This window comes from Microcaecilia unicolor, chromosome 1 (genome assembly GCF_901765095.1).
Source record: "Microcaecilia unicolor chromosome 1, aMicUni1.1, whole genome shotgun sequence".
Lineage (NCBI taxonomy): Eukaryota > Metazoa > Chordata > Amphibia > Gymnophiona > Siphonopidae > Microcaecilia > Microcaecilia unicolor.
Window position 1 is genome coordinate 672,714,536 of NC_044031.1, and position 13,374 is coordinate 672,727,909.

Below are 13,374 nucleotides of genomic sequence, written 5' to 3' on the forward strand. Positions count from 1 at the left end.
GCTCAGAGGGAAATAGTGGATTGGGGCTGCACAAGCGGCAGCAAAACGTCCTCTATGAAGCCCATTCAATGATCCCAACCTTTTTCTGGTGGGACTGGGTTCCAAGGATATAGAAGTCTCCATGTCTATTCAAATGTTGGCCCCTCTTGTTAGGCTAATCAACAAAGGTGTTCACTGTGGTGGTGGTTTTAAATGGGGATATCTGTCCAACATGAACTGAATGGAAACCACAGATTCATTTCATATCAATGTATCGCTTTCAGACAGCAATAACCAGAGCAAGAGTTTAACCTACAATTTAGAGGTAACAGGTTTTATATCCATGTGTTCATCCCAAACCATCCAGTTTGAGGTGAAAAGTAGTACTAACCTCCTAAGCCACCCAATTCTAGAGGCCAAATGACTCTCTCTCTCTTTCTTTCTATCCCAAGCCACCTAATTGCAGAGACAGAAAGCGCTATGCTTTACCAGTAGTCTCAAAAAAACCCAAACACATAAAAGATTTAGAGCTCCGAAAAGGATCGCTTATATGAGTTTTGTTTTATATATACACAATAAAATCTATAGAATTTAGTCAAAATTTGGAATTATGTGCATTTTTGTAAGAAAGTGAAGATGCATTTGTTTGGAAAATTTTTATTTGTAAGTTAAAAATGTGTTGTTTGCATTTTATTGCACATCCTAGTAATGGCTATTTACTGTGAGCCACATAGACCCAAATTGGTATATTGTGAAATATAAGAATAAACATTATACTGTATTCTTCTAAAACCAGAAACCTTATTCGTATCAGCTCAAGAAAGCATACAAATATCACACAGACTTCAAAAACCTACCCTCCTGAAAGGACAGGGGATACCACTCGCACAAATGGAGGATCGAAAGGGAAGTTATCCTGGAAGAAGAGTTAAAAACTACTTCACAATATAAATTCACAAGCAAAACATGTATCTTAAAAACAGATCTTTATAAAATGCTCCATTCCAGCAACTTCTCTTCACCTGTGATTAATTAACAGATATTCCCAGGCTTGTCAAATGAATGACTCATGCAGTTTAGCTTAAAGAAAGGTACATATAGCTGCCATTGCTAAAGCTTTCAGGAAAAGGTATCTGGTCTTACTAATAGACTCACAGAGATTCATTCTTTTTTGTTGGCTTCTGTCTGAGGATATAATGGAACATGAGACACCTTAAGAGAGGAAACAACAACAAAAAAATGGAGGGTTCCACTTGCCTCTAGCCAAGGGTGAAGACCTTTCTGTTGAGGTATTTTAGCTAATCAATGAAGAAACATTTGCAGTCTTATGGAGGAGGGGCCATTATAAAACAACCAAAGGCAAATATTACAGTCCCACTTGGGAAGATAAGTGTGAAGGGTCTGAACAACTGTCAAAGAGACATGGTAAAAGCGGACACGGAAAAAAAGAGCTGTAAGAAACATCTGAAGAAAGGACTTATACGACCCTGAAATGATGTACTTTACTTTCAGGTCTTTTATTGGTCCAAACTAAGATGGCAAAACTTGCAGAAACACATATTTTTGGCCAAGAATAGTAAGGTTAATATAATTCTGCACACACAAGAAGATTCTTTGAAGGCTACACCTTTTATTCTATCAATTCAACTGAACTTGAATATACAAGGTCACATAACTCCGATCTTCAGAGGTAAGGGCAACAATCAATAACAACAAATGTCTCATAACGTAAGGAGCAGAAATAACTTGGCCTCATGTCTCTATGTCAAGGGTAGGTAACTATGGCTTGCAGGACCCTTAATTGGCCCACTCGTCCTTAAAAAGCCTTTAACTGAATAAATAAGGTTACATGCCCACTGTGCCATACTGGCTGTCCCTATTAAATCAACAAAGGTCTGACGCCACTGGCCTCCGATGACATGATTGGGAAAAATTGTGGAGCTACAGCATCCTTTGGATCAGAAGGGAGAGCCAGCCACAGCCCTGCAACAGAAGGAAGAGATGGAGCCAGCTGCTGCCACATGACAGGAGGAGGAAAGAGGGAGCCGGAAGTCACTGCAAGGCAAAAGAGCTAGCCAGCCACTGTCATGCTGTATAACAGGCAGGCAGAAGGGGGAAGCCATCTGCAGCCCTGCAGCAGGAGAAAAAGGGGAAACAGGTGCTGCTCCACAGGCCAATTGCTAATAGCTGTTTGGGTTGGAAGGAAGAAAAGGTATGCAGTATGGTAGGAACAAGGAGTGGGGAAACTGAGAATACTGGTTCAGATTATATAATAAAAACTACTACAGGTCTGTTACATATAAACAAGAACTGCAAAAAAAAAAAAAAAAACATACTTACTATAATGTACTCCTGGGATTATAAACTGTGTTGGTTTGTTTGTTTTTTTAATGGGAAGCAACAGTGATCTGAGTGAGGGAAATCCCTGCTCCCAGACTGGAGGCCAGGCCTTGATTTAACCAAGAGACACCCTGGGTAAAAGGTTTGTGCACCTTTCCTCTAAGCCAATATTCAGAAAAACCTAGAACAAAGTCCTGTACTGATAAATTATCATTGTTCTGAACATAGGCACACTCCGAACTTACAAGTACTTACTTAGATAAAGCCACAGCCAGTCAGAAGGCTTAATAACCTGGTTTGCACTTCCACACTATCCACACCCCCAAACTGCTTAAGTTTTTTAAATGAATATTTTTGTTAATTTGAAATTGTAATGCTTGTTTTGGGCTGGTTTTAGCTTTATACTTTGGGTTGACATGGGATTGTACTATGATTTTTTAGTCAGTTTGTTAAAATTTTTATTTTTACTGATTGTAAAGATTTAAAATTATTGAAATCCACCTTGGAGCGATCTATCCACAAAGGTGGACACAAATCTTGAATTAATCTCAGTTATCAGTACTAATACTAAGGGCTAGGAGTACTGTGGGATTTTTTTCCATTTAATTTCTGTAGGAGAAATGTTTAGCACATATGGGCCCAAAAGTTTAGAGAGCAGCAGGTTCATGCCAGTAAAGGTGGTACACACTTTCCCTTACCTTAAAAGAGAAATTGAGCAAAATATATTCTATGCCTTCTTTTTCTTTTAGAACCAGAAGGTCGCTGTGTAATGGGCTGTCAGGATCGACCCTATGAATTACAGAAACAAATCAGCACAAGGCACAAAATGAAGAGTGACAAAACCATTTAAATCTACAGACCCCACATTTATGTAACAAAGATTTAAACATAAGTCCATTGACAAAAGCTTACAGGTAAAGAACCCACAACAATGAAACCTGGAATTCTTGACATTATGCTGAGAACAAGTTGCACACTCTATACACTCTCATTACACAAGTAACTTGACTAACTTAACTGCCCCCCCCCCCCCCCTTTCCCCAATCCCTACCAGTGTTGGGCACCAAATGGGATAGAAAGATACGAAGAGGTCGAACCTTCAGAACCTACATTTTATTCCAATCCCTATGATGCTTACCAACCATTAGATCTTTCCTGTGTTGCTTCTAGGAGACAGTATAAAGCACTGTATAAATCGACCAGATGCGAGACTGATGCTTCCTACTTGGACTGATATACAATTGACTGACTGATGCTTTTTGAATGTTACATTCACAACTGGTTCATGATAGCCTGATTTCTACAATTTTCGATGTTGGCCAAGTGGTTTTCTTTCACTGCTTTGGGATTCCAGCAAGAAATGCAAACTGCCTAAACCAGGGTTATTGTGCAATGATCCTCCCATTTGAAGATACCTCACTTTTCCATATATTTACCCACTCTCCCCTTTATTTTCTAATCCAGTCATTGAAATGACAGACCTTGGTAAGCTCCATGGAAGCCCCTGAAACCTTCGGCACCCTATACATATATTACCCATAGTTATCAGTATTGTGTCATGACAGGAGCCTTCTCTCCTATCCCACCTCTGCTGATCAAAAGACCAGAAATCAAATCCAGTAACTAACCCCAGGTCTTGGGATGTTACTATGCAATCAATGGTCTATTAGGCCAGTTTCTAGAACATTTGAGGTGATTCATGAAGAGTTGTGTACCACTTACACAGTAAAGAATAAGTACATGCCAAATTACACCTGCAAGTCAGCCATTTGAGGACAATCCTCCTAATTCTATAAAAGGTGTGCATAGCTGTGCATGAAAATGTGCATGCACTTTATAGAATCGCTCCCTTCTGTGTAACTTTCGGTGCCTACTTTATATAATACCAGCAGTTATGTGCACAATTGCTGCATTTAGGTGCTTTTTTTACACCTTAAGCTAGTATTCTATAAACAACTTTGGAGTACAATTTGGCAATTAGATAATACTGGATTAACCCTCGCTTTTTGGGTGCTAGTACTGTGGTTCTGTGTACAGAACTGCCCCCAATATATACATGCTGCAGCATACAGAAATACCGAGGACTGGACTGGATGCCAAGAGAGATATGTGAACTCAGTTTTCAGTTCTCTCTCTCTACCTGCTGATTAATGGACACAACTATCCCACAGGTTTGGGAATAGAGGGAAGCTACGTAATGGAAACCAGTAGAAAAGGAAACAGCTGGTAAGAACTCCCTCAAGTTTTCAGACCATTCTTCAAGCTGTACAGGTTTAGAATGTCCTGAATTGTAGCTCCTCTCTCTCCAGAAGACATTGATCTCAGCCTATTCCTTTCAGGCGTATATGAAGATCCAAGTGCCAGAGTGTATGAACATGCTAGTGAACTGCCTTATTCAAAATTCTACTAGACACAAGGATAGGGCATCAGAAATCAGAGGCCAGCCAGGTTAAGAACCTGTGAAATCACAGGTCTAGGCTACTTTTCAGGAAAAGCCCTGGCCAATACAAGTTAAGCATATACCCCCTCATTCTGTAAATTGGCACCTAATTTTAAAGAGCCATTTCCATGCTTAAATTTATAGAATATTAGCTCTTGAATGGATGTGTACACTTACATGCGCAAGTCCTAGGTAACGCTCAGGACTAGTCTATAAATGATATGCACAATTCACTTAGGGGACAATTCTATATATGGCACAGAAAAAAAAAATTGGTGTTGTTCCCCCCCCCCCCCCCCCCCCCCCTCATTTAGCACTATTCTATAAGTCTTGATAGAATGCTACAATCAGGCATGCTTGTTAAGTCATTTAAAAAAAATTGTCTATAGGGTTCTGAAGACTTCACATCAGTGGGCTGGGAGGCTGCCTTTTTTTTTTTTTTTTTAGTTCCGTAGCATTTTATTTTCCTGCTCCATGCCTGCATCAACTATATATGTCCTAGGGTGTGTCATAGTGTTCTTTTACAACCAGTGAGATTCTTATGGAAAGAAATTTTAGTTTATTGGAACCGGAATCCAAGCAGTAGTGATTTCTGCCACTGGTCGGGAAGGTATGAATAATCCGGTTTTGACTCTGGCAGTAATCTGGGATTTCATTAGTGAACATCTAACTGGAGAAAATAAAATGGCTGCTTGATATCTTCTGAGGAACTCAGATGCCAATTACTGCTTAAAGGAAGGGAAGACATATGCATATGGGTAGCTGAGGCATTATGTAGAAGGGGCTGACCAAAAAGCTTCCTACTTAGGAGCTCGGCTGTGTGATTTGTTGCACAGGGATGCTTTCAGCAAAGTCTCTGTGTCTGGTCTTCACAAAGCCTTGGATATACTTCTGCCTTCCAAGGATTATGGTCTAATAAAGTGGAGGCCTGAACTAAAGATCTGGGATATCGGGTGAAAGGAGTAGATTTTCACAAATTGATTACAGAGATCCCCCTGGACGGTATTTGGAGCAGAGTTACAGGAATGTCAATATCGTATTTTGCCTACCACTGTTCAAATACAAAGTTCTCAAATCAACAAAAATCTTGACACAATGACTTGCAGGGGCATTTTCGAAAGAGAAGGGCGCCCATCTTCCGACACAAATCGGGAGATAGGCGTCCTTCTCTCAGAGTCGCCCAAATTGGCATAATCGAAAGCCGATTTTGGGCATCCTCAACTGCAGTCCGTCGCAGGGATGACCAAAGTTCAAAGGGGCATGTCGGAGGCGTAGCGAAGGCGGGACTGGGGCGTGCTTAGGAGATGGGTGTCCTCGGCCGATAATGGAAAAAAGAAGGGCATCCCTGACGAGCATTTGGTCGACTTTACTTGGTCCATTTTTTTTCACGACCAAGCCTCATAAAGGTGCCCAAACTGACCAGATGACCACCCCTTACTCCCCCAGTGGTCACCAACCCCCTCCCACCCTAAAAAAAAAAAAAAAAATAGTTAAATGTTTTTTTTGCCAGCCTCAAATGTCATACAGCTCCATGACAGCAGTATGCAGATCTCTGGAGCAGTTTTAGTGGGTGCAGTGCACTTCAGGCAGGTGGACCCAGGCCCATCCCCCCCACCTGTTACACTTGTGCTGGTAAATGTGAGCCCTTCAAAACCCACCAGAAACCCACGGTACCCACATGTAGGTGCCTCCCTTCACCCCTTAGGGCTATGGTAGTGGTTTACAGTTGTGGGGAGTGGGTTTGGGGGGCTCAGTATTGAAGGTAAAGGAGCTATGCACCTGGGAGCAATTTGTGAAGTCCACTGCAGTGCCCCCTAGGGTGCCCGGTTGGTGTCCTGGAATGTGAGGGGGACCAGTGAACCACAAATGCTGGCTCATCCCAAGACCAAATGCCTTGGATTTGGTCGTTTTTGAGATTGGCATCCTTGGTTTCCATTATCGCCGAAAACCGGGGACGACCATCTCTAAGGTCAACCATTTCAACATTTAGGTCGACCATTTCTAAGGTCGACCTAAATGTTGAGATTTGGGCATCCACGACCGTATTATTGAAACGAAAGATGAACACCCATCTTGTTTCGATAATACGGGTTTCCCCACCCCTTCACCGGGACGTCCTTAGAGATGGACGCCCTTTGAAATGGTCGTCCCCGTTCAATTATGCCCCTCCACGTGCACAGATTAAAACAGGGAAGGAAAAAACCTCAAAGAGCTTCAGGGATATCTCCCTTTAAAGCTAATATACCATATCATGGCTCCAGTTCATCATCAGCATAAAAAAAACCTTCCACTGTCAATAAACCTGCTGTTAATTTATTAGCAATCCTACATGTAGAGTAATTCTTTGTATCAAGATCAACTAAGCATTTGAAAACTCTGCCACTAACCTTGACGCAGTTGGACGAAATGGTGGCCAATGTTGGTTTCTGGCATGCAGACAAGCTCAGATACTATACTTCTGGAATGGATATTGAATGACAGTGATCCAAGCAATATTAAGCTAAGTAGAAGATTAAAACAATTGCTCTACATGTAGGATTGCTAAGAAATTGACAGCAGGTTTATTGACAGTGGAAGATTTTTTTATGCTGATGAACTGTTGAGCACTGATATAATATATTATTAGCTTAAAGGGAGATATCCCTGAAGCTCTTTGAGGCTTTTTCCTTTCCTATCAATCTATACACCAAGTCAGTGTGTGAAGATTTTTGTTGATTTGAGAACTTTGTATTTGAACAGTAGTAGGCACTTTTTCAATTCTGACCTCACTATTTTGCACGGGGAATACAGTTGTCAGAGGCAGGCCAGGCTAACACCGCTACTTGTTCTAAATATAATAGTGCTGATCATACTGGGGCTGTTCATATTAAAAACTTCTGGGGTACATTCGCAACTTTTGGGGGAAAGGCGTCGTACTTTAGACAGAAACAAAAACAAGGGGCGCTAATCTGCTCACTGAGAAACCAACAAGATAAAAGAAGATCACATAAAAACCACAGAAATGAGTGAATAAAAAAGGAGAAGTGGTTTATTAAAACAGTTACCCCTACGTGGCCACGTCAGGGGTAAAAAAAAAAAAAAACTACAAATAAAACATACAAATTGAGTCTACAGCACCATCACAGATCAAAACTTTCAAACAATAGCTCGAAAAGTATTAAATAATTAAAATCATAAAATAGTAAAAATAAAAACAGACAACTTTCATTTAAAAGAACATTAAATAAAACAGATAATCAAAGTTTAAAAAGAATATATACTCACAAACATGCAACAGGAGAACACAGTGTGATAGTGTATGTGAAGGAAGAACAAATAAGTCAAGGTGCAAAGCTTTTATTAGGTAAGGCATATACAATCGGTAAAAAGTATCATCTTAATCACTGGTTGAAGGAGGAGATCCCCTCCTTCTGGTACAATAAATTTTATTCTTTAGTGATTTGGGAGTCTCACAGTGTGAAATGGACATTAAAGAGACAAAGAGTATTTCTTTTAGTATGGAGTGGCAATGCTATCTTATCGCCTAGTTTAAGACTTAAATAGGTTTCAGGACAAGAATTAGGCACTCTTCTAGGATCAGGAGTTTCCATCTAGGTTCAGGGGAGGGGGTAGGAATAGGTATCCTTTAAGAGGAAGTGTCTGCTCTGGGAGCTGGCTGGGACCATAAGGACTGGGCTGGAGGTCATCTTCCCTTTTAACCATTTATGTCTGGACTAAAAGGGTACCTGCATGGACACGAGGTGGGTTGAGAGGAGCAGGGATAAGTTCTTGGTTGGACATAATACTGGAACTTTCTTTTCTACGACATGGGGTTATTAAGATTGGGTGGGGCTTCCTTCTCTTCAAATATATTATAGGGGTGGTATGATAGATTGCTTTGTTTCTTTGGATTAATGTTTATAGTCCTGTCTGGAAATTTTGTAAAACATTTAACAACTCTAGTTATGATGTTACTTTTGTATTCTTCACTTTGTTCAATAAAATTGTTAAACCTCACCTACAGTTAGGCATGGTTTATAGACTATGCATACGCTGGTCCCCGCAACTAAAATTTAGGCATGGTCATTTACATCAACTAAAACCTGGTGTAAATGTCCATATCTAACTTAGGCATGGATCGGTTATATTCTATAACACTGCGCATAATTTTTAGGAATGCACATGGCCTGCCCACGCCCCTCTGATGGCCATGCCACCTTTTGAGATCCAAGCTTTAGAATTTACATGGACCACTTTACAGAATACGCTTAAAAAGGTACGCACGTAAATTCAAATTAGTGCCAATTAATGCCGGTAATTACTTATCACCCAATTATCAGCACTGATTGGCTTATCATTTAAGTTATGCATGCAACTTTAGTCACCATATATAGAATTACCGTTTAAGTGTGTAAATGCAAGGGGCTGGTCCCTCTGGAGGACCACGGGTGCCAACTTATGCTAGTATTCTATGATGGAACTTGAATGCCCAGATGCCATTTGTATATTCCTTCCTATGCTAGGCCTGTTACAAAAGCCTTTACATTGCTCTGTTTGGTTCTCACAAGTTAGCCTAATAAGTTAGCATCTTTGTAACATACAGTGCTTTCTCAGGAACTGAGGAATGACACTTCAAGGATGCACATTTGGCTGGAGCCGAGACCATGCCTTTCATATAAGGTGGATATAACTTTGGGAGGTGGTGAGAGACTGAGGATACAGTGAGCCTAAGATGTTCAGAATGTTTCAGTTTTGGGGAGAGAGGACACAAGGGAATTGTAATATGTATTAGTTTGCTCTGTGACTAACTACACGCTGAACTGATAAGTAATTAGCCAATGGCCACCGAGTGTGCATGTGCACACACATCAGGAGAGACTGATATAATACAGGAACATCCATATATGGCACAGGCTACTTTATGATTTTAGTTTAGCCCCTCCGAAGGGACACCACCTTGTAAGTGGTGGATGGGCTTCCGTGTTTCAATGACTCAGAGGGCTATGCTGTAGGGTTACCCATATCAGACAGGCCTCTGAGGAGAAACCAGACAAAGTGTCCCAACCTGGAGGATCCAAGATGGCGTTGAGGGAGGACGTACGCTAGTTGAGTTTCCGTTTTACACCAGAATGCCTGAAGAGGGCGCGCTCCCCAGAGAATGGGGAAGAGAAAAGGCAAAGCCGTGGTGCTGTCCTCCTCAAACATGGCTGGGGTTCCCACCACTTCTCAGTCTATTTTGGAGAGATTCGGGGTCATAACGTCTGGGATATCGGTTCTTGCTTCAGGGAACAGCAAGGCTTTATTGCCGAATCTCAGTGGAGAGAGTGACTTTGAGTCCCCCTGTTGGCACGGCCCCTCCAAGACCCGGAAATAGTAATGCTTCGCTATGGAGGTCAATAATGGAAACGCCCGAAGTGGGTTAGGATTTTCATGTGACCCGAGGAGGTCCTGGCGCAGCATCGACTCGGATAATAACCAACTGGGGGATTGGAGAGTGAGCTCTTCCCCCCGAAGATATCTGGAGTGGTTTCTGTGGAAAAATTGGACTTGGTGAAGCCAATAATGTCATAATGGACGTACTATAGGAACTGCAGCAGAATGTGAATAACTCTTTTCTTCAGATGTTTAAAATTTTTCACTATGTGAGTTAAAGAATTTATATTAATACTTATCTAACAAAGTGGAAGTCCAAGATATAGAAATAGAGACTTCGATTACGGAAATGGTTTCTCTATGAAAATCAGATAATTTGGTAATCAAGAATAGTTATCTTTCTTGTAGAAATTGGAATTTCTGGAGAACCAATTAAGGGAAAATAACTTGAGAATGATAAATTTACCTATAATATCCTATATATCAGCTACTGAATTCTTGAAGAAATATTTCTCTGATACTTTGCTAATACCTTCTGATAGCCACCTTTTGGTGACTAAAATTATATTTCCTTTAAAATCTTCTTTATCAGAGAAAAGAGATGTAAGTTTAACTGACATTTTGGAAAATTCAGAAGTTATAGATAGAGTTATTATTACTGACTTTCGTCTTTGATTTAGATAGGAACAATAAGTACATATAAGTACATAAGTAATGCCATACTGGAAAAAGACCAAGGGTCCATCGAGCCCAGCATCCTGTCGACAGCGGCCAATCCAGGCCAAGGGCACCTGGCAAGCTTCCCAAACGTACAAACATTCTATACATGTTATTCCTGGGATTTTGGATTTTTCCAAGTCCGTTTAGTAGCGGTTTATGGACTTGTCCTTTAGGAAACCGTCAAACCCCTTTTTAAACTCTGCTAAGCTAACCGCCTTCACCACATTTTCCGGCAATGAATTCCAGAGTTTAATTACACGTTGGGTGAAGAAAAATTCTCTCAGATTTGTTTTAAATTTACTACACTGTAGTTTAATCGCATGCCCCCTAGTCCTAGTATTTTTGGAAAGCATGAACAGACGCTTCACATCCACCTGTTCCACTCCACTCATTATTTTATATACCTCTATCATGTCTCCCCTCAGCCGTCTCTTCTCTAAGCTGAATAGCCCTAGCCTCCTTAGTCTTTCTTCATAGGGAAGTCGTCCCATCCCTGCACCTTTTCCAATTCTACTATATCTTTCTTGAGATGCGGCGACCAGAATTGAACACAATACTCAAGGTGCGGTCGCACCATGGAGTGATACAACGGCATTATAACATCCTCACACCTGTTTTCCATACCTTTCCTAATAATACCCAACATTCTATTCGCTTTCCTAGCCGCAGCAGCACACTGAGCAGAAGGTTTCAGTGTGTTATCGACGACGACACTCAGATCCCTTTCTTGGTCCGTAACTCCTAACGCGGAACCTTGCATGACGTAGCTATAATTCGGGTTCTTTTTTCCCACATGCATCACCTTGCACTTGCTCACATTAAACGTCATCTGCCATTTAGCCGCCCAGTCTCCCAGTCTCGTAAGGTCCTCTTGTAATTTTTCAATCCTGTCGCGAGTTAACGACTTTGAATAACTTTGTGTCATCAGCAAATTTAATTACCTCGCTAGTTACTCCCATCTCTAAATCATTTATAAATATATTAAAAAGCAGCGGTCCTAGCACAGACCCCTGAGGAACCCCACTAACTACCCTTCTCCATTGTGAATACTGCCCATTTAACCCATGTATCGGAAATTGTATTTCCGATACATGGTTGATAGTTTTTTGGGTTCAAAGATGCATATATTTCCTGACACATCAAGGGAATCGCAGACTGGGAGGTGTGAGGTCTTGGCTTTTAAGGCAGGAATCATTGCCCTAGATGGGACCTTCCTAGCACGATTCCCTTGTAAGTGTTTTATTTCCTTATTACTTATTTGTTTGAACCTAAGAAATTATAAGAGTTTGTGGAAACAGATGAAGAATCCTCTGCAGCAACTTCCTTCAGTTACCACTGTACCGGCTGCAATAAACGATTAACCTTCCTCCCTCAGAAAATGTGAAGTGTAAGATTAACCATTTTGAGTTTTTCTTATTTTCTTTAAGATTGTTTTCCTGATCTTGGATCTTCCAATTGTGGACAATTATGTAAATACTAGTAAAAAAGGCCTGTTTCGTACAGAAATGAAACGGGCGCTAGCAAAGTTTTCCTCGGAGTGTGTATGTTTGAGAGAGTGAGTGTGTGACAGAGAGTGAATGTGCGCGCGTGTGTGTGTGTGACAGAGGGAGAGTGAGACTGGGTGCGAGTGTGTGTGTGAGAATGAGAGTATGTGCCAGGGTCTCCCCCCCCCCCCCGGTCTGTCTCCCAGTTGCAGTTGCAGGGGGGATTCCCCCCTCCCTCCCAGTTCCAGGGGGGTTCCCCCCGTCCCTTTTTCCCAGTTGCAGGGTCCCCCCTCCCAGTTGCAGGGTCTGTCTGTGTCCCCTCTCCTTTTGTCCTCAATTTAAAAACGACAATGTGAAGCAGCAGCTCCTAGGTTTGCTTGTTTGTGAGTGTATAGCAATGACGGCTGCGTGGGGGAGTTGAAACAGAGATTAACCAATGGGCTTCCTTCCTTACCGTACAGTTGCTTGGGTCACTTCCACTCCTGTGTATTAAACGTCCTGAAGCATGTCATAGGTTTGCTTCTTTTGTTTTCAGTGAATGGAATGACGGCTGCGCTGGAGTCGTAGCCAGTGCTGTTTCCTCCCCCCGCTTCCGAGTCGCCAGTGGTCCTCGACCCCGAGCCCTCACCCGCCTCCTGCACATTGGACACTCGCCGCAGCCATTTGCTCGCCGTGTTGCCGCCCTCCCTCTTCGTCCTGTGCGAGAGTGTGAACCTGGCCTCTCTCCTGCTTTCGGCTACTGATTGGCTCCTTGAATGTGCTCCGCCCTCAACGTCATTACGTTTGACGCGAGGGCGGGGCCCACATCTGCTGCTACAGAGCTTCGAACAAACGAACTGGCTTCATTGACGTCAGTGGTCAATGGAACGTTGAGAGTGCTTTTTATGTCCAGATGGGGCGTGGCCTAGGGCGCAGATGGGCGTGGCTGAGTGCGGGAGTCCGAATAGCCTAGGTCAGGAGCCACAGTTGGAGAGAGGTGAGCTTCAGAACGTCTGAGGGGGATTCAGAATGTCTGAGGGGGATTTTATTTATATAGATATATTGAGAGAAAATGTTTTC

The 13,374-nt window shown here is 42.0% G+C and overlaps 1 protein-coding gene across 1 annotated transcript in view; it reads right to left on the minus strand.

Moving 5' to 3' along the window:
- UBE2Q2 (ubiquitin conjugating enzyme E2 Q2) overlaps positions 1-13,374 on the minus strand; it is a 114,111-nt gene that overhangs the window by 21,501 nt on the left and 79,236 nt on the right. Inside the window, exons 8-9 of the mRNA XM_030187412.1 lie at positions 3,018-3,108; positions 837-895 (exon numbers count right to left, since the gene is read on the minus strand). Coding sequence (XP_030043272.1) covers positions 837-895; positions 3,018-3,108 — 150 coding nt within the window. The remainder of the gene's footprint in view (positions 1-836; positions 896-3,017; positions 3,109-13,374) is intronic.